Source organism: Convolutriloba macropyga, chromosome 3 (genome assembly GCF_964194025.1).
Source record: "Convolutriloba macropyga chromosome 3, txConMacr16.3, whole genome shotgun sequence".
Classification (NCBI taxonomy): Eukaryota; Metazoa; Xenacoelomorpha; order Acoela; family Convolutidae; genus Convolutriloba; species Convolutriloba macropyga.
This window is the reverse complement of record NC_134470.1, coordinates 59,034,452-59,062,420: the sequence shown is the minus strand read 5'-3', so window position 1 is coordinate 59,062,420 and position 27,969 is coordinate 59,034,452. Positions and strand designations below refer to the sequence as shown.

Sequence of the window (27,969 nt, the reverse complement as noted above, 5' to 3'; positions counted from 1 at the left end):
GATCAGAACATTTGAGTACATTACCACGTGTGAAGAACTGGCGCCTAAAGGCCAAAAACAAACAGGCCGGCCGTTAGGTGCCGGTTTGACTTTGATTGCGTCTATTTATCCCGAGCGTATTATCCGACAAGCAATAATTCTTTTACAGTATTTTCCAGCCAATATTGATCACTTGAATTTTGTCTTGTTCTCCGCATAAAAAGGCAATCGAAAAAGATCAATGACTTAAAGCGGAGTGAAACTGTCAGCAGGTTGAAATTTATTTTCTTCTTAACTTCATTTTGAAGTAGTGAAATTCAATATCTTAGACATGATCAACTTGATTGATATTGTCAATATATAATACCAGGCCCACATTTGAACAAATGATGCCAATATTTCAGGTAAACAAATGTACAAATAAAACAAAACTATCTATTATAGACTTACTCACCAAATTATATCTCACAACTAGTAATATGAAGTTGCTAGTTTGTATTGGATGCTTACTTCACCAGCCTTAGTTTATAAATTTCTCCAGCAAGTTGACCTACGAGCGGGTTTTAATTCGCACATTTAATTAAAACTTGTTTATCTATTATTCAAAGTTGGGAACTGTTTCCTTCCACCCCTGTAAGAACAAAATTTGTGTGCCCTTTTTTGCACTAATAATGGTCTATACGGCCTAATTAGAAACTGGTGTCACCAATTATAGTTTATATATACAATAAATAGGTCATTAATGATCATTATTGGAGGCTCATAGTCTCCCGGGAAGAATGGAAACAGCTCCCCAAGTTGTTCAAGACAATGTCATTCTCCGCAAACAACCCGAACCGCTCATCGTACGTGCGCAGACGAAGCGAGCCTATGATAAGTGTAGTGAACACAAACTCCGCAGCAGCATCCGCAGCTATGAAAGAACAACTTCCCGAAGCTGGAACTGTCGAAATGACAGAAGCATTTCACGAGGTTTGGATTTAAAGATTCAATTGCTAATCGGTTGAAGTCATAGTCGTACATATTTTATATAGACCCAAGTACGCAGTACAAATCTTGAAATACAATGTCAAACATAACCGACTAACGTCGGGCGATTTTCTCTCAAACGACTGTCGAGGAGTTGGCTTCGTCAGTTTGCTAAAATGAAGTTTGTCAGTTCTGAGAACTTTTGTCTATAATCAATTCGAATAATTAGTCACATAAAAACACGTATTTTGAACTTTAATTTTAATAGATTATCTTAAAGTTTTTCATTTTCACTTGTTAAACTACGGAATTGCACATCGTATTTTTCTTTCCATTTCAGAACTCAATTTTTCTAACAAGCTAGGGATCTTTTCCGTTTGTGCCCCCCAGCATAGTGGGTTCATATTATTTGCTACCCCCAGAAGCACGTGCAATATTTTTACATAATGATTTACCATGTAATCACACGTGCTCTGTAATTGGGGGGAGCATAACGTACTGGGGGGGCACAAACGGAAAAGATCCTAATCTTCAAATTGTGACTGTTCGTTTTCATAGGTAAAAATAGGATTTGAAGGCTCCTATTTGTCTATTAACGGGTACTTTCTTGTGTTGATCGAGCAAAAACTTGGTTAAAACATTTTTAAAGCAAGTTTTACTGTTAAAAGTTCTTATTGAATAGGGCAATTTGTTCCATTTTTGAACGCTTTTCAAGATTAAGGATTTGTTACTCCACTTCGTTTTCACTTCGTTTAGTTGCTACAAATTTCGTTTAAGCATTTAACTTCGAGAGCAATTGAAAAAAAACATTAATAGCAAATGATTAAGAGACTCGATACAAAATGAATAGGCAAAAATGTAATGTATATTGGCCGGCTGAAATGAGCTGAGCAAAATTTGAATCGCACGGCGTAACTTTTTTAAAACAATTTTAGAAATTAGTGCTTGAACTAAAATTTAATCGATTGATTTTCGATTTTATAATTTGGAGCAATAATTCTTCCATAACTGCCCTAAAAAACAAGGTAAATGTCTAAATTTTTAAAAACTGATTCTTCACCGGCTTTTTTTGAAAGATTCCGCAAAATTCGAAGCTTGTTCAGAGATAACTGGCGAATTTTTCTAAAAACTAAACCTAGTTAAAGATCATGGCAGAGACTTGCAGGCAAGTTGTTCCTGTGACAACATGGATTTTAGGCAATGGAAGCCCTGGAGACTGACGCTCCTTCTAAGGTGTTACAGCAAAAGGAGTTAAGAATGAAACGAGAAATTATGAGATTGGAGAAGGAAGTGCAGAGAGCTGAACAACTTTACCAAATGCACAGACAGAAAATGGAGGAGAGGGAACAGAGGGAAAGGGAACAGCAAGAATCTTGATATAGATTAATTATCATGCATGCTTAGGATATTCAAACAAAAATTGTAATAGACTCTGATGCCAAAATTTTTCTGTAAAAAGTTTTTGAAGCTTCAAAAGTAGCAATTAAGATAGAACAACAGTTTTTTTAACGACTAAACGGCGGAAATGTTAATTTGATACTTTTACAACAATATGCTTTGTGTTATTTCTTTCATACTGTAAAATACAACACTGTTCGTCACTTATATTTTCACATATTAAACTTAATGGCCATAGTACTGACTCCTTTATCAAGCGAAGGTCACTTGATGAAACAGGGGTTAAATGATAGAGGGGTGAATAAATCTGGGCGAAAAAGTGTGAGACCACAAAATCATTTGTTACTGTTTTCTTTAAGGTGCGCGTTGTAGTTGATGAACAGAATCCGAAGTGAGATAAATCCCAAATAAACGCCCAAAAAATTACCAGTATGTTCATAGCTACCACTTTAGAGAAACCCCAAATGAATACATTGTGTTAACTGCTGCATGTACGCCCGGGGCTATCAAAGAAAAGATTCCCCTAAACAATAGGGCACAAACGCAAAAGATGTCAAACTTCATTGTTCCGATGACATTTAATCATTCAAATTCCAAGAAAGACCTGAAAATTCAGTTCGGAAGTCAAATTTAGTTCATCTCAGCATGCAGAGGCGTGTTAACAGCGCGTTATAAACTTTCCAATGGCTGTTATAATTAAATTACATTTTGGTACAAAATGACGGATGTACGGACCGGAGACCTGGTTTTTTGAAATGGGGTTCGTTTTTCAGCTTGAGAGCCCGCTAGTTGAGGAAACGCTAATGCTGTGAAGGAAATTAAAACGCGCAACCCGCTTCATACCGCTCACCCATCATTTAAAATTTCTACTGCCCACGTACCCCGTGCAGCCCAACCCCTCCCCTGCCTTCTTTTTTGCCCCCGTGTGAACAAATTGGGCGATGAATCAACCAATTAAGACTGTTATATAGCACAACGGGCAATCGAGATGAACAAATTGTTTCAACTGCCAACCCAGGAAAAAATTCGCTGCCGATTCTCTGCGCAATACTATTTCCTACTTTTGAAGGTCAGATCACCACCTAAATGATTTCCATTGATGACTTCTCAAGAAATCCAGTTGCTCAACAAATATAAAAATCCATTCCAGGCACTTTAATTGACCTGACCGCTGGAAATTATACATAATAGCCTTTCTGAGTATAACAAATGCGAGAAATATCTCGGACCTTAAATTTGCATCTCGCACTTTGCACTGCGGACAACTAAAAACTACTCAAAGAAGATGCAGTTAAATAGTAAAATACGTTTTGTCAACTTTTTCTAAGTTAGATCGGTTTGCAGTTTCATGTATAAGAGTTAGAGCAAACTTTTTAGCCTAAACTAAATAAACATTCATTTTTTAATTGTTCCGACCCCACTTGTGGGGGAAGGAACTATATACTCAAATGGGTTTTTTTTTTTTGTTCAGTGAATTTTGGCCGATCGATATATTCGTCGTAGAGAAATGTGAGTGGTATCATTAAAAAGCTGGTCCAGCGTAGAATTAAAAAGTAAAAAGATTTTTTTGAATTTCGTTTTTTTCGAGGAGTTATCGAGGATTGAAGTTTTGTGTGAACAATGGGATCTTTAGCATGATTGTTCACTTTTAGTACAATTTTCTTCAAACTAAGATCTTTTTTACGAAAACATTAATTCAAATTTCTATAAAAAGAATAAATTTTGAGTTCGTAAAAGTTGAATGCAAGGCGATAGAAAGACTAGTTCTGGTCTCATAGGGAAGTTCACTATCAAAAAAAAATCGAACTCTAATTGAGAGCCCTTTTTTTAATAAAACTTTTCTCTTTTTTGCTTTTTTAAGTCACCTAGAGACAAGTCACATTTTATATCGACGTTCTATTAATGACAAAACTCCTTTATAGTCGAATGAAGCGCAATGAACAAAAAACGTCGTTTTCAAGGAATTGCTCATGTTTTTTTTTTTTGGCTTCGATTCTGAGTTTTCGTAATTTTGAATGAAATTTTGAATTTCTTTTTGAAGTTTTACTATTTTTTTTGGAGTCCTATGGTAGGGATTCATTGACTAACAGTGCAATATGTTCCATAATGAGCATTAAGTGAACATGTCTATTTCATTGAGGGGGCGGCTAATGGCTGTTAAGACTTAAAAAATAATTTTTCGAATTTTTTTTTGAATATTAAAGAATCATAATCTTATTATAGTGAATTGTAAGTCAGTCCAGGGGTGAGAGCACCCTCTTCCTTCCTACTGCAACCAAAATTAAACTGGTTAGCGGTTTTATCTTCTATCTATTGGTTATATGACTTCAATGACAAAAAATTTCAATTTTTTAAAATTTTTTTTGGATTTTTACGTATTATTGGTTACTTTTGAAATCTTATCACATTATCCAAATATTGACAGTTCCCATTAGCTTAAAAACGATGTTCTGTGGATGACCAATAAAAATTTTAAACAAAAATTTATGGTTTAAATGGCTTCGACACGTTCTTCTTGCACTTTTCTACTGATTTTTTGGTTTTCTCCTGTTTTTTTTTTTGTTGTTTTAATAGTCATTATACTTACTGTGATCTCATAATGAATACCTATGCATGACAAACATAAATGTACTGCCACCGGGGCATCTTTGAGCGTTTTTATTGACTTCCGTTGAAAGCTATTGAATTTAATGTCTGTTAAAATAAAAATCATTTTTCGAAAATTTTATTTGAACAATAACAATTCCTAAATTTTTCTTGAACTGTTAGTGAGTTTCAGTATTGACTGGACCCACTTGCTTTTTACTGCGACTAAAAATATTCTGTTTAGCTGTTTTATCTTCTAGCTATTGGTTATATGACTTCAATGACAAAGATTTCAATTTTTTTAAATTTTTTTTTTGGATTTTTTGAATTATTGGTCACTTTTGAACTCTTTATCACATTATCCAAAGATTATTGTAATCCAATTGGCTTAGAGAGGACGTTCAGTGGATCACAGAGAAAGTTTTCAGAGAATAGCTAATGGTTTAATTGTCTTCGACACTTTCTTCTCGCATTTTTCTACTGAATTTTAGTTTTTGCTGTTTTTGTTATTGTTTTCTGTCATAAGACTTATTGTGATGTCTTTTTAACTATCTATGCATGACAGACATCATTTTCCTCCCTATGGGTTATATCTGAGCATCGTCATTGAGCTCCGATGAAAGATTGAGTTTACTGGCTGTTAAGGGTTTAAAAATAATTTTTCGAAACTTTTTTGAAATTCAACCATTCCTAATTTTTTTTCGTGAATACTCTTGGTCATTGTTGGTTCTAACAGAATCCATTTCCGTTCTACTATAGCCAAAATTAATCTGGTTAGCGGTTTTATCTTCTAGCTATTAGTTTTAAAACATCAATGCCACGAGAATTCATATTTTTTTTGGGTACTTTATTTTGTTTTTCGATCCTTTTGAAATCTTATCACATCATCTTACTGCTGAGAGTCCCTATTGGTTTAGGGAAGAAGTTCAACGGATCAGAAATAAAGTTTTCAGGGAAGAGCTTATGATTTGAGTTGCTTCGACATTTTCTTCAGGCACTTTTCTACTGAATTTGTGGTTTTTGCCTCTCTCTGTTGTTGTTTTCATAGTCATTAACTTTTTGTAAGGTCTTATTGATGAAATACGATTGCTAAAAAAACTTATTGTCCCCTCGAGGCATCATTTATTGTATATACTGGCTTCCGTTGAAGGCTAATGAATTTAATGGCGTTGATAATACGTGTTTTCCCGCAATTTTCGTGCGTCTAATGTATTTGTTTATATTTGTTGATTTTTTGAAATTATATTGATAAAAAAGGTTTTCCCATTGCTCCTGAAAAATTAATTTAAAATTGAAGAGTGTTTAGTGAAAAGTTCATTTTTTTAATGCCTTCGACCCTTTTGTCGCTCAATTTTTTTTCCTGAATTCGCTGTTTTTGTTCTTTAGGTAGCCGTAAATTGCTCACAGATCTCATAGGCTTGTAACTGAGGACTGAATGAATGATGTTGCTCGAAACATTCAGTATATAGCGAATAGGTTCCTTTCGTCAAATTTAACTTCTATTCATCAATCAGATGTCCCATCGAATTTCGTGTATTTCAAGAAATAACATATATATTGATATTATGTGCCACTGTTGTTTCGTTTTTCTGAACGTTTATTGAATGGCCATTTTTTGCGTTTCTTTTTCTCTTCCTTCAGAACAATCGCGTAATAACAGATCCCAATGGTTTTTAAATGTGGCCCAAGTAAACTTATTTAATCTTTCAGTATAAATCCTTCAACTGAAATAGCAGAAATAACAACTGAATTAAAAATACATATTCAGATGATAGCTATTGATTTTAATGGTAGCAAAGGTTTGTGTTTTCGCAAATCGTTTGTAATTTTTTGAGTTTCTCTTTAGTTTGTTTCTATGGCATAGTCTGACCACAGACGGGTGCTTTTGGTTTTGTAATGACTTTTTAGTAATTTATCAAGGATTTTTTTATTAAAAACCAATGTTTAAGATTTTTGAATTTTCTTGGTGCAAAAAATGTTGATTAATTTTTAAGTTTCGCCTCACTGTTCGTTCTTTTTGTCGGCTTGTTACCTAGTCTCGTTAAGAAAACTTTTCATCTGCTGTATAGTTAGTAAAAGGTAAACTTGTGTAGTTAAGGTTTTATCTGACTGCATTTTGACGTTGTTACCAGGTGCTTTTAAATTTAGATATTCATTTTTTGCCACCAAAATTTTGTTGGTGCTATTTTTTTTCTAGTCTCTTCAATGTCAGGTCACGTTGGTGCTGTAATGAAGCATGGCATTAGTAATTCAATTAGTAGATAGAATGTGTAACGATTGTTTTAAACTCAAACATCTATTTTTGTTATCTCTTGATTTGGTTGACATTTTAGTCAAAAATGTAGATGAGCTCGGGTCGGAACATCATGTGCGAACGCACATTAACGAGCCGCCTTGTTGCTATATATGCTTTCCCAACGATTGGCAGTTGATTTAAAAAAACATAGGATTAGATAACAAAGAGCCTCGACAACATGCTTTTGCACATACCCAGCTCATAGACATTTTTGCCTTAATTGTAGCGATAACAGAGGTAGGAAACTTTCAATGATTCACATACCGTTTGAAAAAAATTGGTGTTTTTGTAGGCAAGAATCGCTACAAACTCAAACGAAATAACTAATGCGAGTCTACATTAGAGGACCAATGAAAAATTAGGGACTCATTCTTTCGGCTCAATCGTCTTACAAAGATATCTTCTATCGAAATCTTGCTAAAACCGCTAAAGACTAAAACTAATGACTAGATTAACCACGATTATTCCACATAAGAGGGCCAATGATATCTGCCATTAAGAAGACTACGAGACAAGAAAAACAATAATTACGGACAAATATCAAAATCTTTTCAAAAACTCTTATTAACAAAATCAAGTTATCGTCGGATTAAAGCTAAACTAAAAGAATAAAGTTGTCCGTCAAAAGAAAGAATAGGATTTGTCCTAAAACAGGCTGGGTGACAATTACACTAGGTCACAAGACAACAAAATAGAATTATACCGGCAAGAATTTAAAACCAATTGTTGTAAACAAGTATTGAAGCCTCTAAAATCATAAGCTATTAACAGGAAAGAGTTTTTTTTTGTTCACTTGGTTCTCCTATGAATATAAATGGCACGTGTTATTAAAGGCAATATGGGAGAAGACAACAAAGAGCAGGTCGAAAATTCAACAACAACAAACTCAAACTTTCAAGAAAACTTAACTTGCAGCCATATAGCATCATCTCAAACATAAAACAAACAAAAACCTAAGTACTTGATTTATAGATTTAGGATAATATTAGGGTACAAGTTAACAAAGAAAAGAAAAACAGCCGAGTTTCATCTAAAATATAACTTAAAACAAGTGAGTTCGAAGTCAGAAAAACCACCAGGTATCAAGCCTAAATAGGTTCCCTATAACCTCCTTGAGAAAACAATTAGATCTGTCGTTACTCAGAATGATTCATACATCTGAAACAAGAAGAACTACAGGCAGAAACTCAAACTACCGAATCTATCACGAGCATAATCTTTTCATTGAAAAGATTATATATGTTCAACAAGGCCTCCCTTCAACGCCAATGGGAACTGTTATAAATGTAATCATGTAAATTGACATCAACAAATTTGTGCAAATAATTACGATCCAAAGAAAGAACGTATCAAAGCGATAAAACCACTAGTTAAAACACAAAATTGTTCAAAAGAAAAAAAATGAACTCGCCATTAAAGAGACCGATCTAAATTTTGGCATAAATATTACTAAAAAGGGGACAAAGTTCAAAATATCTGAATGTTTTTTTTTTAAAAATTTCCAACTCATAACAGTATCATCAGCACTGAGATTACAACAAAAGAAATGGTAAAAAACAATTTTGAGTGCAAAAACTACTTTTGATATCGAAACAGCAAAAAGAGCAAAAAAAGATCAAAACAAATGATGAGTCTACAAAAACACCATCTGATTATCCAAACTCAAAAAGAAGAACAAACAATAACAACAAAAACAAATAGTGGACTGATTTTAAAAAACAGCCCCAAAGCTATTCAAATCCTTTTGAGGGTAAGAATCTACGATGGGACCAAAAAGCATTTCTATCGCTGCGCGTTCATTCCAGACACGTTATTGCGCGTTCCGAAACAGATTCCAAATGTATCATTTTTTGATTACATGCAACAATTTGATTTAATTTTAAATGAACAAAAATGACGCCAAAATGAACAAAAATCAAATGTTCACAAAGCTTTTAACTCACAATATTTCTTCGAAAAAAAAACAAATCCAAGAAAAATTTTACTTAAAGTTCTATGCTTGAAGGACTACCAAGAGACAAAACTCACAACTCTCTATGGTGAATATATGGGTTGGTCAAATTTGACAGATTTAAGAAACTGCCGCAATGTTGGGGTGTGAACAACCCAAAAGCAAAACTTGACAAAATATTTTGGATTTTAAAAGAAATTTCCACTAAAAAAAACTCAACATCAGAGTTATTTCTGGAATAATTTTTCAAAATCAAAAAGATTATTTCTCGATTTTGGCAATATTCGCGGTGTAACCGAGTCATCGATTTGATTATCTTTGTATCAAATTTTTGTTCTTTGTTGAATATTTTACTTCTGTTTTCACACAATTAAATATTTGCGTTACTATAAGCCGAGTTTCATTAAGGGAAGTCTGAAATTTAAAGATGTAGCATGTTTTTTTGTTTCTCCACTGGTGAGCGTTTGAAAATAGCTCCATTTTTCCCAGCGTGACGAAACCGTTTCAGACGCTAATCTGAGAAAGGGAAGAATTACTCAACTCTTCCCTAATGTGACTGTCATCAGTTGTTTCTACGGTCACACATTTAGGTCATGGAACTTAAATTCAGTCTTTCTCTTTCCCTAATGTTTAATTGAGAATTCACAGGAAAACACATTTGCCCTCATGAAGAACTTCACTAATTAAGTTTAATTAGATTAGCATAAAATCACACCACTTTATTCATTGCTAAGCTCAAGACGTCTGCTTCGAATGAGACGCTGAATTTGCATGTCTGAGTGGCAGTAGTATATAATTCGTATATGTAGTACATGGATATAGAGCAAAGAAAGTAATGACCCTTAGGCACAGGGTAGATATCAGTTCTTAGACGGGACGAACATTGACAAAGCAAATCAAATAATCTGAAACACAGCCTTGAGCACTCTTATTGCTGACTGCTGCAGTAGAACTTGAGAGGCCGCTAACTCAATTGTTTCCTCCTGTACAACAATATTTTAGCAATTTATGTCTGTTAGGGGTACTCAAATAGCATCCAATTTATATTTATAAAAAGGTAACACGGGAAATTTCATCGTATTATGCGAAAAAACCGCCTTCTTTCAAACACGCTCAATTATTGAAGAGCGAATACGACAAATTTTACGAGAGGATTTTTGAGGGTACGATGCATTCTGGCACAACGAAAATCAAGTTTTTTTTTAAAGGTTTTTTTCAAAAAAATTCTGCTTGAATCGACAAATTTGTTCCGGATCAATTAGTGCAACACAACCTCATCTCTTTTATTAGTAACGTTTAAGGTAAAGTTCATAAAAGTAATGTTCATAAAAACTCTGAACTCTCGGGAGTCCATTACAAAGACGTAAAAGCCCACCTAGAGAATTAAAAACACAAACACCCACACAAACACTCAGATAAGCACGAAAAAACACATGATCTAAATCCGATATATATCAAGATTTCGGACAAATGGGTTTCAAACCCAGCTGTTGCCGTCTTGAAACAAGTTCAGCTTAATTTAAACAAAATTGACAACTCATAGAACCAAATCAAGTTTTCTAAATTTTGTGTTCCATCTCTACGAATTTTTACAAATTAAACCCTAACTCTAGTCCAATATTGGTGGTTATCTTGTAAGATTCTTGTCTTTTGTCGATTATGTTCCGAAATCATGCTAAGGACGGTTATATTTAAGATTTTGAAAGCAGATGTCCCACAAATTAAACTTCCCTTAGCTAAACTCTTGGAAATCACCATCTTGCGTAATTGTTCCGACCCCCACTTTAGTGGGGAGTGAGGCACTATATACTCAACTGCGTTTTATTTTGTTCAGACAATTTTGGCCGAAAGATATATTCATCGTATTCATCGTAGAGAGTTGTGAGCGGTATCATTAAAAAGTACGTACATCCTAGAAAATGGAATTAAAAAGATTTTTTTTCTACAATTTTGTTACTTACAGGGAGTTATCGAGGTTTAAAGTTTTTTTTTGAATATTCGACAGTTTTTATTCACATTTTCAGTATTTTTTGCTAAAATTTTGCAGAATTTCGCTAATCTAATTTTAAAAAACCTAAAATTTTCAACCGTAGAGTATTATTGTTACCCTTAGTGATAAAAGAGCAGTGCTGAATTGTTTGATCAAAGTTTTGTTCGATAAAATTTTTGATAAAGTGTTCAAAACTTTTCCATCAAAACTGGCACAAAGTATACTTTTTGGTCCACTTAGTCTGGAATTAAAATTCTGCCGTTTTTTGCAGATTTATCTTGATAAATATAGAAAATGCATTCTTGCATTCTTATTTTTTTAAAGTTTGAAGAAGTTTGCTCAAAAATTGGTCAATTTCGCAAACACTTGGGGCACTTGGGCGGTTTGTTGGGCGCGCGGCAAAATCAGGGATAGGTTTGATATTATCAAGGATTTCTACAATCAGAAATGTTATAATTTTTGTTATGGTGCTGCCTTTTTTTCAAAATATTTATCTTTTGTTTTTTCATTGTTAATTACTCACAAAATTTTAGTCATTAATGGCAGCTGCCATTTACGTAAAAATGAGGCCGAAGGTATATATATATTTTTTAAGAGAACCTAAGTGTTTTCATGGCATTGAGGAAGAGTATTTTTAAACATTAACTGAAATATTTCTTGCCTTCAATTGTTATTCTTTTGCAGTTTGTTTACATATTCTAACCATTCAAAGACCCAAATGGACCCTCAAGTGTAAGTGAAACTGTACCATGCATTCGGTTGTTACCTAATGTCTCCTATGTCCTTGAAAGTATTTGTTTTAAGGAAATCTCATCAATTTTATGAACGTGTCATTTTTATTTAAATTATTTAAGTCAACTTTGCTTATTCTCAGTAAATACAACTCAAATATTCTTTCATCAAAAATGAAAACTATTTTTCGTGGCATATTGTTTTAAAAGAACGTTGTTAGCTTTTGTTAAAACGAGTCTGCATACATTTGTTTTATTCTCGAGCAAAAATTCGTTTTTTGATGTTGCTTTTGTTTCTTTGGTAAATTGTCACATTCTTAACAATGTAACTGAAAAAGTTTCCAAACATTTGTAACTGAACATTTTTCTGTTTTCATAACATATGGATTAAAGGACTGCGACACCGTTCTCTTACAGAAATTGGTGAAGTTTTTTATTTTTGCCCTCTATTTGTTGCTAATTTTTGTCGTCTTACGCCAAATATTGGGTAATTAAGGTTTCAGTATACAACGATAGATGCATAATTGAACTTGATAACTGATATCGGTACAGAGCTAATGGTTTTTTTTAAGTTCAAATTTTAAAAAAGAAAGTTTTCTTCATCTTAGTTTTTGTTCTGTCTTGCGTTTTCTTTTCGTATTTTCATATTCGTAAAGTAGCTTCATTATTGAGAGATCTCTATATTGTGTTGACGAAACAAACAAAAAACTTTCTGTTGTTTAAACGTTTTGACTGATGTCTTCAGGGCTTAGACAAATTGTTTCAGCAGATATTTGTGCAAGTTATATATTTTCCATATTTTGCGGTTCTTTTTGCTGTCGTTTTGTATTAGTCGTTTTACAAAAAGACTTTATGATGATCAAAGGAGACGCAAATGAATATTTTGTGTTCTCGTTGTTAAAATTTTTTAGATTTAATGTCTTCAATACTGTGGTTTTGTAAAGTAGTTTGTCAATTTTGTTAGTTCAGCTTGTATTTATTGTTCTTTTAAGTCTTATGACATAGTCTCACTAACAACAGTCACAATTAGTTTTTCAAGGAGTTGCAAGATAAACTGTATATTCTTTTAGTCGAAAGCTGATGTTGGCTAAAAATTTTTTTTTTAAATCTTAATTAAATCTTTGCCAATCTTATTTCTTTTAACTTGTAGTCTAGCATCTCTATAGACAAGTCACATCTCTTATCTATTGAACAACAATTTGCTTTTTATAACTATTTTATTCCGCAAACGGTTTTAAATCGTCAAATGTTCTTTGTTCTTAGTACAACTAGTTTTCATAAAACATTCGTGACTTTCGCATTTCGCCCATTTATGTAGGTTTTTGTTTCTTTTTACAGGGTCACAATACTGAGTGGTTTTCAGGTCATTTGAAGAAACAGCAATCCGATATTTGTAATGTTTTCAGAAAACAACTCAATGGTTAATTGGCTGTGACATCATTTTCGTGCAATTTTTTTTGTGCAAATTTTTCCTTTCTGCCTGTATTTATCGTCAATTCTGTAGTCATAGGACATATCCCGGATATTAAAAGGTCTCAATCGCTCTGTATTGAGTAATAAAAAATTTTTTCAAGGATTTTTTTTATGCATTTTGTTTCTAATAGTTTGAAAATGAATCTTTTCAAAAAAGCAATGTTTTTTTAAACCGAGCCCTTTTGCTCATTTCTTGTCGACTTGTTACCAAATCGCATTGAGAAAAGTCCCCTATATTTTTCTATTGAGGTACAAGTTACTTTCCTTAGTTTAAGTTTTATCTGATGCTTTTTAGGTTTGGCTATTAAGTGTTTTCGGAAAATTGACATTTTTTGTAGATATTTGATTTTTATCACCGTCTTTTCTCATAGTAATAATATGGTAGTCACAGGTCTCAGAGGTCCTCTAAAGTAGATTGTTTTATTCTTTTAAAATTTTGTCGAACGATATGTTGATATGTTAATTTTTTGATCTTTTCCTCATATGGTAGACAATTAAGTGAAAAATGTCGATGAGTGGGGTCGGAACTTTAAGTGCGAACGCACATTACCGAGCCTCCATGTCACTTAGCATGGTTTCACTGTTGATAGTACGCCCGGGTTGACCCCATAGTTCAAAAAGTTATAAAATTAAAACTTCAAATTCTGGCTTCTATGAAAATTTGTGATAATTATTTCATGGACCGAAAGTTTTAAAAATTGATCTTTTTTAAAGTAATCCGAAAAAGCGCAAACAAATGCTGTAGTCATTGAACTCTTATTTATGAAAAAATTTTAATCATTGTACTCATAAACCTCTCATTATGGAAAAGTTATGGACATAAAACTTTCATTTATGGCAGTGTTGTATAGTCCTAACAATTTTCTTTTGACTTTTTGAATGTTTGAAATCGATGCTCCATAATATGAAAGTTCTATGATTAGATTTTTTTGACAACCCAGGCGCCTCATACAAACCTTGGCAAGGTTTTCTAAGGTCAACCTGATTATGCGTTCAACATTCATTACATATTGAGCACAGATCTGAACAAATAAACATAGCACTGTAATGCATTTTTAGCTGGAAAGTTTCTTGCAATCTTTTGTTAATAAACGAAAGAAAAAGACTAGGAAAAGTGAGTACAAAAAGACTGAAGCGTTATTAATGATTTCACTCGGCCCCTCTATCTAGTTCCAATCCATTAACGAATCCATACGTCAAAAGCAGTAGTCTAACATAAACTTATTTGTCCCAAAGAAGTGAAGAGACTGACCGTCCTTTGAGAGTATGTAGGAGTAGAGTAGTCAAAGTAGACACAGCTGGTAGGACACAGTTGTTAGCAAGGAGAGCGTATTTCAGCTCCTCTTCGCACACTATGTGGTCTGCAAATGAGATGTGGAACTTGTTCTCTGGTCTCAGAATTTGCACAAACAGGGGACACATGGGGGAGAAGTCCTTCACTGCCCATGTGCGAAGAATCGTCGCTTGGTCCTGAACAAGCATGAATCAGTACTTAGTCATCGGTCAAATAGGATTAGATTATACTGATTCAGTATATTTTTAAACTATGCACTGTACTCATGGCACTGAAGTTCATCCTAACTTGGGTTGCACAGCAGCTTAATGAAAAGGAAGTTTAATAAGTCAGGTTTTTGACAATGAAAAATAAAACCGTCAGACTAAAAAAAGGATCAAGAAAATAATTGCAGAAAAAAATATCAGAGGACCCAATTTTTTGTGACAAGCTTTGTTTGATGGTAAATAATAAACTACAGTCCGTATTCAGCCAACTTGGAATACATATGTAAGATAAGCGCTAAAATCAAATGAAAATCGGTCTAAAAATATGGACTGAAGTGCAACGCTGAAAACCAGCCCATTTAACATGACTTTATTGTTTTTGTGTACTATCCCAGGTCAAGGTTTTCGTAGATCATGGACTTTTTTGTTTGAATTGTCTGTTCTTTTAAGCACGAAAGAGCCAAAGTCTGGATCACATCACATTTTAGTCTGGACGGGTCTTTTGATAAGGATTTTTGAACAAGCACATGAAGGCACCGAAACTTTGAACGAGTCATTGGATCATTGCTGATTTTGGCCTGGATGAGAATATTGAACTGGGACCTCAACCTGGAATTACGTATATAAAACGCTCCCGCAACAAACGCTATTTGGAGCCCTTAAAACAGGCTTGATTTGTTAGCAAGGTCTCTAACCGCTTTGTTGCGATCGGCTTCGTTCCTGCTGGCTAGAATGAAGCAGCACTGTGCCATGTCGGCCTTGGCCCTGACGAGGTCTTGGTCCTTGAGGGCACTGCCCTGGATGTAGATGACTCTCTGGGACCACAATGGCACCTGCAGGATCATCTTGATTGTCGAGTCCAGTTCTGAGGGAGAAAGAAGCACCACGAAGTAGGTCTACACAAATATTTACATTCTGAAAAAACTTCAAGAAAATAATCTCATCACTGTTCAGGTAATTGCACGTTCAGGTAACTACAAGTAAACAGATACCTGGAACTCACTTGAAGTATAATTTTAGAAGATAGAAGAGAAAAATAGACACATTAACAGCAGGAACTATTCCCACAAAACAACGTTTACGGTTACGATCAAAAGGTCAAATTGTAAAAACACAATGCTTACCAAACAACAATGCTTTTAAATTGCATCAAATTTATTAATTTCAGGCAATATTTGCAGTAGCATATAGTAAATTAACCTCATTTATGAATGACAAAAATAATTTGCCAGGTCTATTTGTTTCACTAGCGCAGAAGCGTCAAAAGTTCTACGTTTGGAGTTAGATATAAAATTTTGCAAATTGGTCAGCATTTTACTTCCTACTAGGTGAACAATTAAATTAAATGCTTCTCCTGATTATACTACTAAAACAAAAGCATTACCGACACTGCATGACCTTGGCGTAACATAAAAATACCGTTTTTCGGATTTAACAGCAGTTAGGGAACTGAATTGCCCGAAGTTTTTTCCCCGAATCTTTAGATACGGGCTATTGCAACAATTCAATTCAGCAAAATTTGTTCAGATAAATCAAAGCATTTTCAGTCAGTAGTTCAAGCAGTGATACAGAAATTTTTCAAGTATGTTTCGGCAAATTTTACCAGATCTATTCAGATGATCTCAGTCGTTTTTTCAAGTTCACTTTTTCAGAACCTTGAGAGTTCTTTAAGTTCTATGTCTGTATATGAGTTTAATAATACCACAGTTGGGTTTCTCCAATACAAAAATATAACAAGAATAATGATTACCTTTTTCTAGTTGAAATCTAAAACATACCCCGCAGATTGCCGGAAAATAGCTGCCGTTGATTCCAATAAGCATGATTGGGATTGAACGAATAGAATATATTGAAAAAAAGAAAGATTTTTGTACAAAAATATTTTTTAAGTCCGATTTATTTTGATGGCATTTCGTAGTTGAACATACTTCTGTTTCTTAGAGAGAGGCTACAGGGGCTCCTATCAACACCAATAAGCATTAGAGGTGGTAACTAAGACTTATAGGAACGACGTTCAAATAGCTGGCATCTAAAATTGGGCTTTATGGTTTTATCCCGTTTCTATTTCTGACTTCAATTTTTTATACCGACTCTGTTCATTTTGAATTGCTTTGCTTAGCAACTGATGTTCAAATTCACTTTCAGCAGAATGAGAGAAGAGAGAAACTAGCCTAGAGAAGTCAAAAAGATTTCACGCAAAATGTCGAAAAAGCGGCAAAATGGTAAAGCGAAAAAAAGTTTGACGAAGTAAAAAACATAGCAGGACACGTCCTGACGTACAATTCAAAGAATTTTCATTGACTCTACCAAAAAACTAGACCTAGAATGGACTATGAGTGAATTGAGAAAACCATTTAAAAAAATCAGATAAAAAAATAAGAAAAAAACAGAAAATCAATATCAAAATGCCGCATGTGAACAAAAAAACCACTAGCGAGAAATGAAAATTTAATTCAAACAAAAAACAAGGCCTAGAATGAGCTGTGAATGGATTGGGAAAAAGATTTAAAAAAAAAACCGATCCAAAAATCGAAAAAACAGTAAAAATCAGAGTGAAATTGCCGCATGTGAACAAAAAACCACTACTGAGAAACCGAATTTTTGTTCAAACACCGTTTTCTCACTCTATTTTAAAATTACAGCGAAAAAAATTCACGCCGCAAAACCACTCGCTTTTTCGCTCCATTTCCTGTTTCGGCGTGACCAAAATCACTACTCCAATTTGACGTCAAAAATCATGAAAATGTGTGAACAGATCTTATAAAAAAACATAGCAGGACAAGTCCTGACGTACAATTCAAAGAATTTTCATTGACTAAACAGAAAAACTAGACCTAGAATGGACTTTGAGTGAACTGAGAAAACCATTTTAAAAAAATCAGATCGAAAAATAAGAAAAAAATCAATGACAAAATGCCGCATGTGAACAAAATAAACCACTAGCGAGAAATGAAAATTTAATTCAAACAAAAAACTGGGCCTAGAATGAGCTGTGAATGGATTGGGAAAACCGCTTAGAAAAAAATCCGATCCAAATAATCGAAATAACACTAAAAATCAGAGTGAAATTGCCGCATGTGAACAAAAAACCACTACCGAGAAACCGAAATTTTGTTCAAACACCATTTTCGCACTCTACTTTAAAATTAGAGCGAAAAAAATTCACGCCGCAAAACCACTCGCTTTTTCCCTCCATCTCCTGTTTCGGCGTGACCAAAATCACTACTCCGATTTGATTTCAAAAATCATGAAAATGTGTGAACAGATCTTAACAAAAAACATAGCACGACAAGTCCTGACGTACAATTCAAAGAATTTTCATTGAACAAAAAAAACTAGACCTAAAACGGTCTATTAATGGATTGGAAAAACCATATAGAAAAAAATCCGATCCAAAAATTGAACAAACAGTAAAAATCAAAGTGAAATTGCCGCATTTGAACAAAAACCACTAGCGAGAAAGCGAATTTTTGTTCAAACACCGTTTTCTCACTCTACTTTAAATTTAGAGCAAAAAAATTTCACGCCGCAAAACCACTCGCTTTTTCGCTCCACTTCCTGTTTCGGCGTGACCAAAATCACTACTCCAATTTGACTTCAAAAGTCATGAAAATGTGTGAACAGATCTTAAAAAAAAAGACAGCGCCCCAATACAATTCAAATTCTTTGAATTGTAAAAAAGACAGCGCCCCAATACAATTCAAATTCTTTGAATTGTAAAGAAAGACAGCGCCCCAGTACAATTCAAATTCTTTGCATTGTAAAAAAGACAGCGCCCCAATACAATTCAAATTCTTTGAATTGTAAAAAAAGACAGCGCCCCAGTACAATTCAAATTCTTTGAATTGTATAAAAAATACGAGCGCAATAATAGCCGGCTGAGAAGATGAGGGCGGCTATTAATAAAATGATCTTGGAAAAAGAAATTTTCAATTTTATTAAGCTATGATAATCTTTTAGAATGTCTTAAGTTTTTTTCTCATTAGTCATACTTCAATTTCATGAAAAAGTGAGACAACATGATACATTGAAGAGTCACGAACCATAAGCTAGCATAATGTTTTACCATTTGTTAAGTGATTCAGACTACTACCAAACAGTACGGTTAACCTCAATTAACATTTCTGCAAAAAGTAACCCAACGGTTAACAGCCTTATAAAATTAGTCCATAAAAGGAAATCTTGAATCTCTTTTGAAGACTTAGACAATCAAATTACTAAACGATTAACATATCGAGAGCTGATTCCCATTTCCGCTCCATTAATTCACGGGAAAAAACACTCCTCCACATAAAACCTGAACAACCTTACTCCGGGCAATAATCGTCTCCTAATCTTGAGATTATTTACGACTGACATCAAAATTCCTCCCTTTTTCCACCCCAGTTGGTTTTATCGTCATTGGTGACGCATCCAATCTTTTAATTGCATCCAGTACTCCCGGGGGAGTTTGTTCACGCAACATTCCAATTTCAGTTTAATTCTTATATCTACAATGCATTTGACAAAGGTATAAATTTCGACCGCCCCGTAACCATGATTAGCATCACTAATAAATGCCGTCTTCCCTCCCTAAAAGGGCGGCAAATCATTGCAACACCCTTAATGCTAGTGATGGTGGTTTAACTAACAGAAAGGGATCCAAATTCCGGATGTCCATATATTCTAAAAAGTTAGCAACAATGTCTGTTAGTGACGAGAAAAAAAAGAAAACAGTTTTGTAGTTTTTTTTCAATCCAATTACAAAGATATAAACAATCTAAGCTTAAAGATCCAATATAGATGAGAGAACAAGATGGGTCGCAATTGCAATATAACGCACGCTTATGTGAAAATGTTAACTTTTTATGCCTCCAAGTTTGAAAAAGGACTGAAAAATGAAGACGATGAATTTTCTAAGAAACCAAAAAAGTCTTAGTAACTTTCCATTACACAAAGTTCTTTATTAGCGCATAATTTTTTCAAAATTGTTACCAAAAACAACAAAAATACCAACATACTAGTTTTGTGTAAATAAAGGTTTTGATTGTGCTTCTTTAGTTCATCCCGACTTTGTTATTAAGTGATATACTATGATAGACTATGACAGACTAATGACCAATTAAAGGTCATTATATTGACTCCTAATTCAAAGCTTAAGGTGTTTGCTACTATCACAGGAAGTTCATATTGGTCAAAAACACTAACAAATATTGCTGTAGAATTTTCAATAAAATTATTGCACGTTTCAGGTTTTCGAACAGTATCTTTATGATCCAAAACATCCCCAAAACAACAAAAATCAGCATAGGCAAGTTTCTCTGCTCAATTTGTGTTCAATAAAATCTTATCAGAAAGGCCTGTTTGTAGCAACGAAATTTTTTCTATTGCACACAAGAGCGAATAGTTGAGTATTTTTTGTCCCAATTTTTTCAATTGTGGCTAAAATACTCCAAACAGACAAAGAATTTTCAAAATTTTGCCAATAGTCTTCTGAGCGAGCAAATAGTAGTCAAGTTCATTTCAGGCAAAACGTTGGAAACAGCAGCAAAAGTAGACAAAAATTGTTATCTCAAAACCTTTCGAGCAACAAGTCCTGAATTATAATTGGAAGTATGGACAAAATTGCATGACTGAATGCCAGGCCATTTTGATTACGAGAAAAAAGCAATTGAACCTAAACACTGAAAGAACAAATGATCAACGCGAAAAGGTCCTGATTTAGTCTTTGTCGTGTAGAATTTTCTAGAAGTAAAAGTTTAGAAGTAGAAATGATTTCGCGAAAAAATCAATAAAAAAGGTCAGATTGACGGAAAAAAGATAAAGGAATACGTTCTGAATTACAATTTGAAGATATCAAGAAATTACAGAACTACATGCAAGCGGTTTTGATTACATTTCAAAATGTTAGTTACAGCAGTTGAACTTTAACAATTAAGATGAAACAAAAGATTTAACAGCGCTCCCTGTTTTAGGGAATTGGAGGGTGACGAATTAATTGGAGAGAAAATCACTGAGAACTTGATTTGCCTTTGTTATAAAAAAATTATCTAATAATTCTATAAAAAACTACAAAGTAAATATGGTGGCTGAAATGGTAAAAAGGGGAGATTCAATGAGGTATTTTGAAAACAAATGTGTAAAACGTTGTAAAATACAACTAAAAAAACCCACCCCAGTACACCGACATTCTATCTACAATAAAAAAACAAATCAAATTTATTAATGAATTTAACATGAGTCAAGTCAAAGTTACAATATGAAAAACGTTAAGAACCAAACTCAAAATTACTGAAACAGTGCAAATTTCAAAACTTAATTCAAAATAACATAAACTTTGCAAGAAAAAACTACCTACTAAAACTATATAAAACTACAAAATAAAGTGACTGAAATGGTGAAGAAAAAGGGGAGATTCACTGAGGCGTTTCGAAAACAAATGGCTAAACCGTTGTGAAATACAACTAAATTATACAACCTACTACACTGACATTCTTTCAACAATGAAAAAAAAATCAAATTTATGAATGAAATAACATGTGTCAAAGTTACAATATGATAAAAAATTAACTCAAAATTACCGAAACCATTAGGAACAGAGTTAACAGTTAGCAAAATCATTAGAGTTGTTAGCTTCAGACAAAAAATTTGAGCCAGAACTTTTTATGCAGTATAATAGAGCTTTAGTGATTTTTAAAAAAGTTTGGTTTCAGGACAAGTTGTTGCATAAAACCACAGCAGATTGTTTCTTTAAAAGCTCGTTATTTGTCTCCAAAAAAGTTATTTTCTTAAAATAGGGTGCTGAAAAATTAAAAATCACAAAAATATGAAAAGAGTAAGATCTGAAAAAATTCATATTGTTCGAGAAGAGGTATTTCAATGACGACAGGAAGGAACAGATCTGGATGAAACAAAATTTTTATAGAAAATCAATTTTGGGTAAGAGATAAAGTCTCTACGATGACATGAAACCTATAGTGAAATGAAACGTTGCCTCACAAGAAGACAAAACCACTTAAAAAGATTATTAGTCTTTTTGCAAAAAAAAGGTTGGAAAAGAAAAATCTAATGTATAAATTAAAACAGCCAAAAGACGCCAAAGAGCCAAAAAAATTAGCTGATTCATACAATTGCAAGAAGAAACCGATAGAACATACCGAACTTGAACAATTTTCCCCATATATCTCTTTCTGCTCACTCTAAAGTAGATTTTCCAATTTTGAAGCTACGCGTTGTTTCAAAACTGCATTTTTATTTGGCGTGACTGAAAGTTCTATTGCCAATTTTTATTTTTATTGATTTTCAATATAATCACAATTTGAGCGCAGATTCTTTAAAAAACGATGCTGATTTAGGATTCAAATTCTATCAATAGTAAAATTAAGATTAACAAAATTTGATGACGGTGTTGTCAACAGCTCCTAATGGTGCTTTGTTACTGTCAAACAAAAAACAACTTTGAGCAACACCAAATCCAAACATGAAGAAAATAAGATTAAACTGAACAGAAGTCTCATAATTTGTCCCAAAAATCATGTAAAATTTTTTCATTCATTTGGCCAAAAAGTAGGCTAAATGGACAAGAAAAACAGCCAAATTTGATCAGAGACTTATTGCGAAAATTAAAATGTTTCGAAAATTAACATTTTGTTGCATAAATCTGGACAATCATGTCTTTAATATGATATCGCAAATGTTAGTCTAGGATAACCTGAAAAAATCAAAACCTGTCCTATAACAAAAAACGGGATTATTATGAAGTTATATAATTTTGTTCAATAAAGGTGAAATATAAGCGTAGCTGAAATTCAGTCAGCAAATCGATGGTTGACAATTTTATTGTATAACAAGGCAACGTTGCATACCAGACCCGAAAATATACCGAGACAAACAATCAGTTGTATTCAAACAAAGGGTTTCACAACAAATAAATATACACTCAATAGCCTATTTCATTTCTTGAATCACCGGCTCAAAATCTGAGGTTCTTAAGAGAAATTATTGAGACAACGGAGCTAAAAACATTAACTACAACATCATTAACACAACGGCTCGTACTAGGATTGCGCAGAAAATCATTGCAACATTAGTTGCGATATTTTTAATGCTAAGACGAGTTCAGATGTTAATCTTGCAAAATCTTGCAAGATTATTGCTACAATGTGTTAATATTCCAATTTTGTGCGTTCCAGTCGAGCTCTGCTCTCATTTGTTCTTATTGGTGCATCATCTTTCATTTTGCGTAGAAACTGTCTGCGTTACAATAGCGTCCAATTTAGGAGGCAGCTTGAAAGAAAAGCGTGCCAAATTGAGAAACTACTTAATGACATCTTGATAACTACAAATTGTTACTGTTCCATTGAATAATACTAACGCAACTGAGAAGCACTAAAAACTTATTTTGTTAGTTGGGATTTACTCAATTAAACGTTTCGATTATATTTATTTGAAAATAATTCTCCAATTAGACTCCAAAAAGTATGTCTCTGAGATTTTTACCCTTTATTGCGTTTTTTTTCATTTATATACAAAAATTTTTGAGAAAAACATAGGATCCTAAGAAAAAAACGGTGGAAAATAGCCTTTGCTTCATGTGCCATTATTTGGAATTTTTTAATTATTTTTGAGGTTTCTTAGTTAACTGCCTTTTTTGGCTTCTTCGGGTGCTATTCGACAGTTGATTATTCAGAACTATGGCAAAACTTGGTTGTTAACCTTGCAATGTCTTGCAAGACGATTTTAATCTTCCAAGATCTTGCAAGACAACGTTTATCTTTCAAAATTTTTGAACTTTCTTTCCGGTCAAGCTCTACTCTCATTGGTTCATATTGGCGCGCCATCTTTCATTCTGTATATAAAATGTCCGCGTTACAGTTGTGCCTCTTTTAACTGACAGATTGAAACAAAAATACGTAAATTGGAAAGTTTTTTAATTATATTTTCGAAAGAAACATAAGATCTTATGAAACAGAAGATGGAAAATACCCTTCGCGTCATATGCTATTATTTGGCCTTCTTGGGTATATTTGAAGACTTTTTGGTTTACGCCTTCTTTGATTTCTGTCGTTAATCTTAGTGAAGACGGATGTTAATATTGCAGGATCTTGCAAGAATATCTCGCAAGATTCGCATCCGAACCCGACACGAGTTATCATTCTTTTTTCATCAAATATAGCCTGGGAATTTATTCAAGTTTTACTTTTCTAATTGTCAGGGTTATTTTGTTTTCCTTGATAATTTTTGGGTTTTATTTCGCGCAGAGGTCAAATAGCATAAGTTCTATACTGTAAGCTTTGAATACATATGGTACGGAAAGACCAGCACCAATACTTGAACATGATTCAAATTTGTTTAATAGCAGTCGCAAAATAGATGGAGTTAAGTTTAGTAAAAGTTTTAGAGGAGTTGACTGAATACAATAGAACTTCAAAAATGAACTCAAAAAATGAACTTTGATTAATGAAACACTTCTCCAGCCTACATCATTTCATTAAGACTCGCATTTGAATTTCAATAGTTATTAATTCGGAAGTCACTAAAACACACTTCCATAAATCTCACCAAAATTATCTTATATCACAAGTGCCCTTCAAATGGAGCAGATATTGCTGTATGAAAATGATGATTGATTTTCAAATCTAATTTGGCACAATCAGAAATCTAAATGTTCAATGAAGTTAGTCTTGTTATTCAAGACTACAGCCAAAGAACATAATAGACAATTGACAACAAGCTTTTGGCAACACTGCACCATAAATATCTTGTACAGCAAACGTCACTCAAAGAGCGCAAATATTGCTGTATAAATATTGATTGTCTGTCAAATCTAATTGAGGATAATCAAAAATTTAAATGTTTGTAGAAATTAAAGCCTTTCAGCAGCCACTAACATAAAAACTCTGCACTATACGCTAAAACAGCTTGTTGAGAAATATTTTCCCGTCTTCTTTCAGACAGTCACAAAAACAGACTATACTAAAAGCGTTCGGTACTTTGATGTGTTAGTTAAAACTCTTTAAATTTCACAAATTTGGCGTTAAAGTCATTCAAAATTGAAACAATTCGAAAACCCACCCAAAATTTCCTGTCAACTTAAAACAATTTTAACAAAACTTTGAAAAAAGAAAAAGTCTATATTACCACGTAAAACATTCGGCGAAAAAACATTTACTGCACGATAACAGTTTTACGCGAAATCTTACTAATTCATCAATAGTCACAAACTGTTTTGCTATTCATACACATAATAGAGAAGAGAAGTGTGCATAAACACTGAAGAGGCAAACGAAAACCCTATGTTAAGATGAAAAGTCTTAAAATTGAAATTTTAATGATTACTCACCTACAGCATTAATTGAAAAACTTATGATTTTATCTATTCAATCAAATTGACATAGTATAAACGTTGTTGTTTTCGGTTTCATTTGGTTTGTACTTTCATTCTCAGCTTTCATTTTTTATCAGAACGGAAATATTGGAAAAAATGGGAAAATTTTGGAAAATATAGAACGCTCAAATTGTTTGCACAGATGAAAGGTCGATATTACTCATATCGTATCATTAGTCATTAGAAGAATTAGTAAATAAGATGAACGACTAACGTAGGGAAAATAGCTCTCGAACGACTAATGAGCGGTTGCCTTTAGCGATAGATAGCTTCGGATTAGAGAACCTAGCTTTAACTCAATTGAATGGAAATGGGGTGAGCTCGGCGTGGCGTGGGGGGGGGGGGCTTGAAGAAGAGGTAGTTTAAGGAGGGTAGGGAGGGGAGTCAAATTCTAAGAATCTGCCTTCACACAATAAATTCCTACCTGGTGAATCGCTTACCTAAGGTCTAGTAAACCGAAAAACTCGAAGAGAGCTTCATGCAACCCGGCTTATTGCGGACCAAAAAACAAAAGGGTCAGACAAAAAAAAACAAAAAATTGGCAAAGCAAAATATTGCACGGAAAACATGAAGTGACCTAAAGCGCTCTTTCTTGTAAAACGAAACTCTAATTGCAGTCAAAGCAATTATCTTTTGTCTGAAAACTCTTACTTTTTGTCACAACAAAGTCAAATAAAACACTTGGTTACCACTTGCACCCCTGTCAAAACGAAACTTTAGCTTTGAGTGCATTAAAGCCATTGAAAATTTTGACGTCATTCAGATAGTATACGAAAGAGATAAAAATTTTGACAAAAACAAATTTTGACAAAAAAAATCTTAAAACACTGCGAATTTTCTCATTTTTTGGAAACATCTGGCAACATTAAAAAACGAAAAGTTTCAAGATGGACAACATATGCTCAGCTCAAAACCTGACCCAGCTAATATTTACGAAATAGCCCGTCTTAAAGCTCAGAAATCTGCGACCCATGAAGACATATTAGAAAAACTAACGGCAGATAGCATTTTGTGATAAAAATTTAAGTATTTTTTGGAGAGACCAAAAATTCTTAGGCTTCAGGAAATAGATTGTCAGTTATGGCAGCACAAGATTTCAAAAAGTTATCAATTTATTTTCGTTTGCTGGCAAAATCTTTGCTGAAACGACTTCAAATTAAAACAAAATTTAATCTATCAGGAATCAGAAACATGAAAACTGAAGGTCAAAAAATCGTTTATTAGAGTAACAAATGAAGAGCTCACTGAATAAGACGCCTGACCCTATTATACCGATCTCTAAGTGGTCGTGCATCAACAATAGCCAACGGTAGTTCTTTTTTACCACTGAAAACCGTTTGCAGTCTTTACACAGCATCAAACAAGCAGCAGTCAATTTTGAAAAAGATTAAATCTGGCTCAAAATAGAAAACGATTGTGGAAGACGATTTCAGAAAAGACGTGGCCTATCGCGAAATAGTTTTTGGGTTGGTGAAGCTTCGAAGTTTGAAAGTTTTCTCAGTCTCTTTAATGAGAGTACAAATTTTTTCTGCCACCAATATTTAACATAAGATCTCAACCGAAAAAGATTAATTTTCAATAACAATCCCAATATAACAAACGGGCTGGTCAGCGAGTTCCGGCAAATTACGTCACAGAGGAATTCAAATTTTCATGCGCGTAGTGCTCTATCATAAAAATTAGGTTGCTTAATTTCAAACAAGGCGGCTCGGTAATGTGCGATGGCACATAAGGTTCCGACCCCGCCCATCCACATTTTTGGCATAATTGTCTACCAAATGAGGAACAGATAGAAAAACCCAAAAATTATTTTTTGCGAATCCCAAAAAAGCCCAAGTCTTTTTCAAAAAATTCTGTATAAACGATAAGATAGCCTCCAAAGCAAATAACTCAGTGGAGTAAAAATTGATGCATTAGATTGCTGTAATGTCAATATTAAGAAAGCGAGACAAGACGAACAGCAAAATCAAAAAACAACAACATCAAACACTAATTACATCAAAAAATTTATGTCCCTCTTAAAAACTAAAATTAATAACAAAGTCAACATACCGTCAGATAAACATAAAAATAAAAAAAACTTATAAATCACCAGAAAACATATGGACCAGTCCATAAAAAGGTTTGGTAACAATTATACAAAAAAGAACAAAAACAGTAAAGTAAAAAAATTAACTTTTTTTTGAAACAGTTAACTTCAAAGTAATAAATACCATTAGCAATCAATTAATATTACCACAAAATTACGATTACCACTGCTTCTATAGAAGGGCATTAGGACCTGTACTTATTCATTTTTTAAAGCGGCTAAAAAGAACAACAAAGAACAAACAAATTTTCAATTGAAACTTGCCAGAAAACGCTGTCAAAACCGTCAAGCCAAATTTTGGCACTCAAAATATATCTGATTGCGCCTTCTTCAAACAGCTATAATGTAGTACGTGGCCATTCATTAGTAAGACTAGGTAACAAGTAGACAAAAAAGCGAAAAGCTAAAGTATGTAATAATTTTAATTTTTTTTTCGAAACAAAATTACATTCAATGTCATGAAAGGCATTAATTACAAAAAGAGCTATTTAAATAGGGTCGTTTATTCATGAAAAAGAAGCCCTCGAGACCTGTAATCATCCAGAATATTTCTTGCATCTACAAAAAGAACGTCAAATATGACAAAAATCAAATTAATTTACTTTTTTTTGTGAAAAACCGGTGCCAAAGCCAGTAAGGTC

At 33.4% G+C, this 27,969-nt stretch overlaps 2 protein-coding genes across 5 annotated transcripts in view; one reads left to right on the top strand and one right to left on the bottom strand.

Annotated features, from left to right (window-relative positions):
• Positions 1-27,969, bottom strand: part of LOC142336321 (potassium channel subfamily T member 2-like) — a 119,647-nt gene that overhangs the window by 67,440 nt on the left and 24,238 nt on the right. The window contains exons 10-11 of the mRNA XM_075385070.1: positions 15,569-15,769; positions 14,626-14,843 (exon numbers count right to left, since the gene is read on the bottom strand). Coding sequence (XP_075241185.1) covers positions 14,626-14,843; positions 15,569-15,769 — 419 coding nt within the window. The remainder of the gene's footprint in view (positions 1-14,625; positions 14,844-15,568; positions 15,770-27,969) is intronic.
• On the top strand, positions 382-2,863 carry LOC142336320 (uncharacterized). Of its 4 annotated transcripts, none has more exons than XM_075385069.1 (3): positions 382-612; positions 787-951; positions 2,146-2,863. In XM_075385069.1, exons 2-3 carry the CDS (start codon positions 790-792, stop codon positions 2,323-2,325), a joined length of 342 nt encoding a protein of 113 aa, XP_075241184.1. In that variant the 5' UTR covers positions 382-612; positions 787-789; the 3' UTR covers positions 2,326-2,863. The 4 variants fall into 4 exon arrangements, with proteins under 4 accessions (XP_075241184.1, XP_075241183.1, XP_075241182.1 ...); XM_075385068.1 differs by having other exon boundaries at positions 384-586; positions 778-951; XM_075385067.1 differs by having other exon boundaries at positions 384-586; positions 769-951.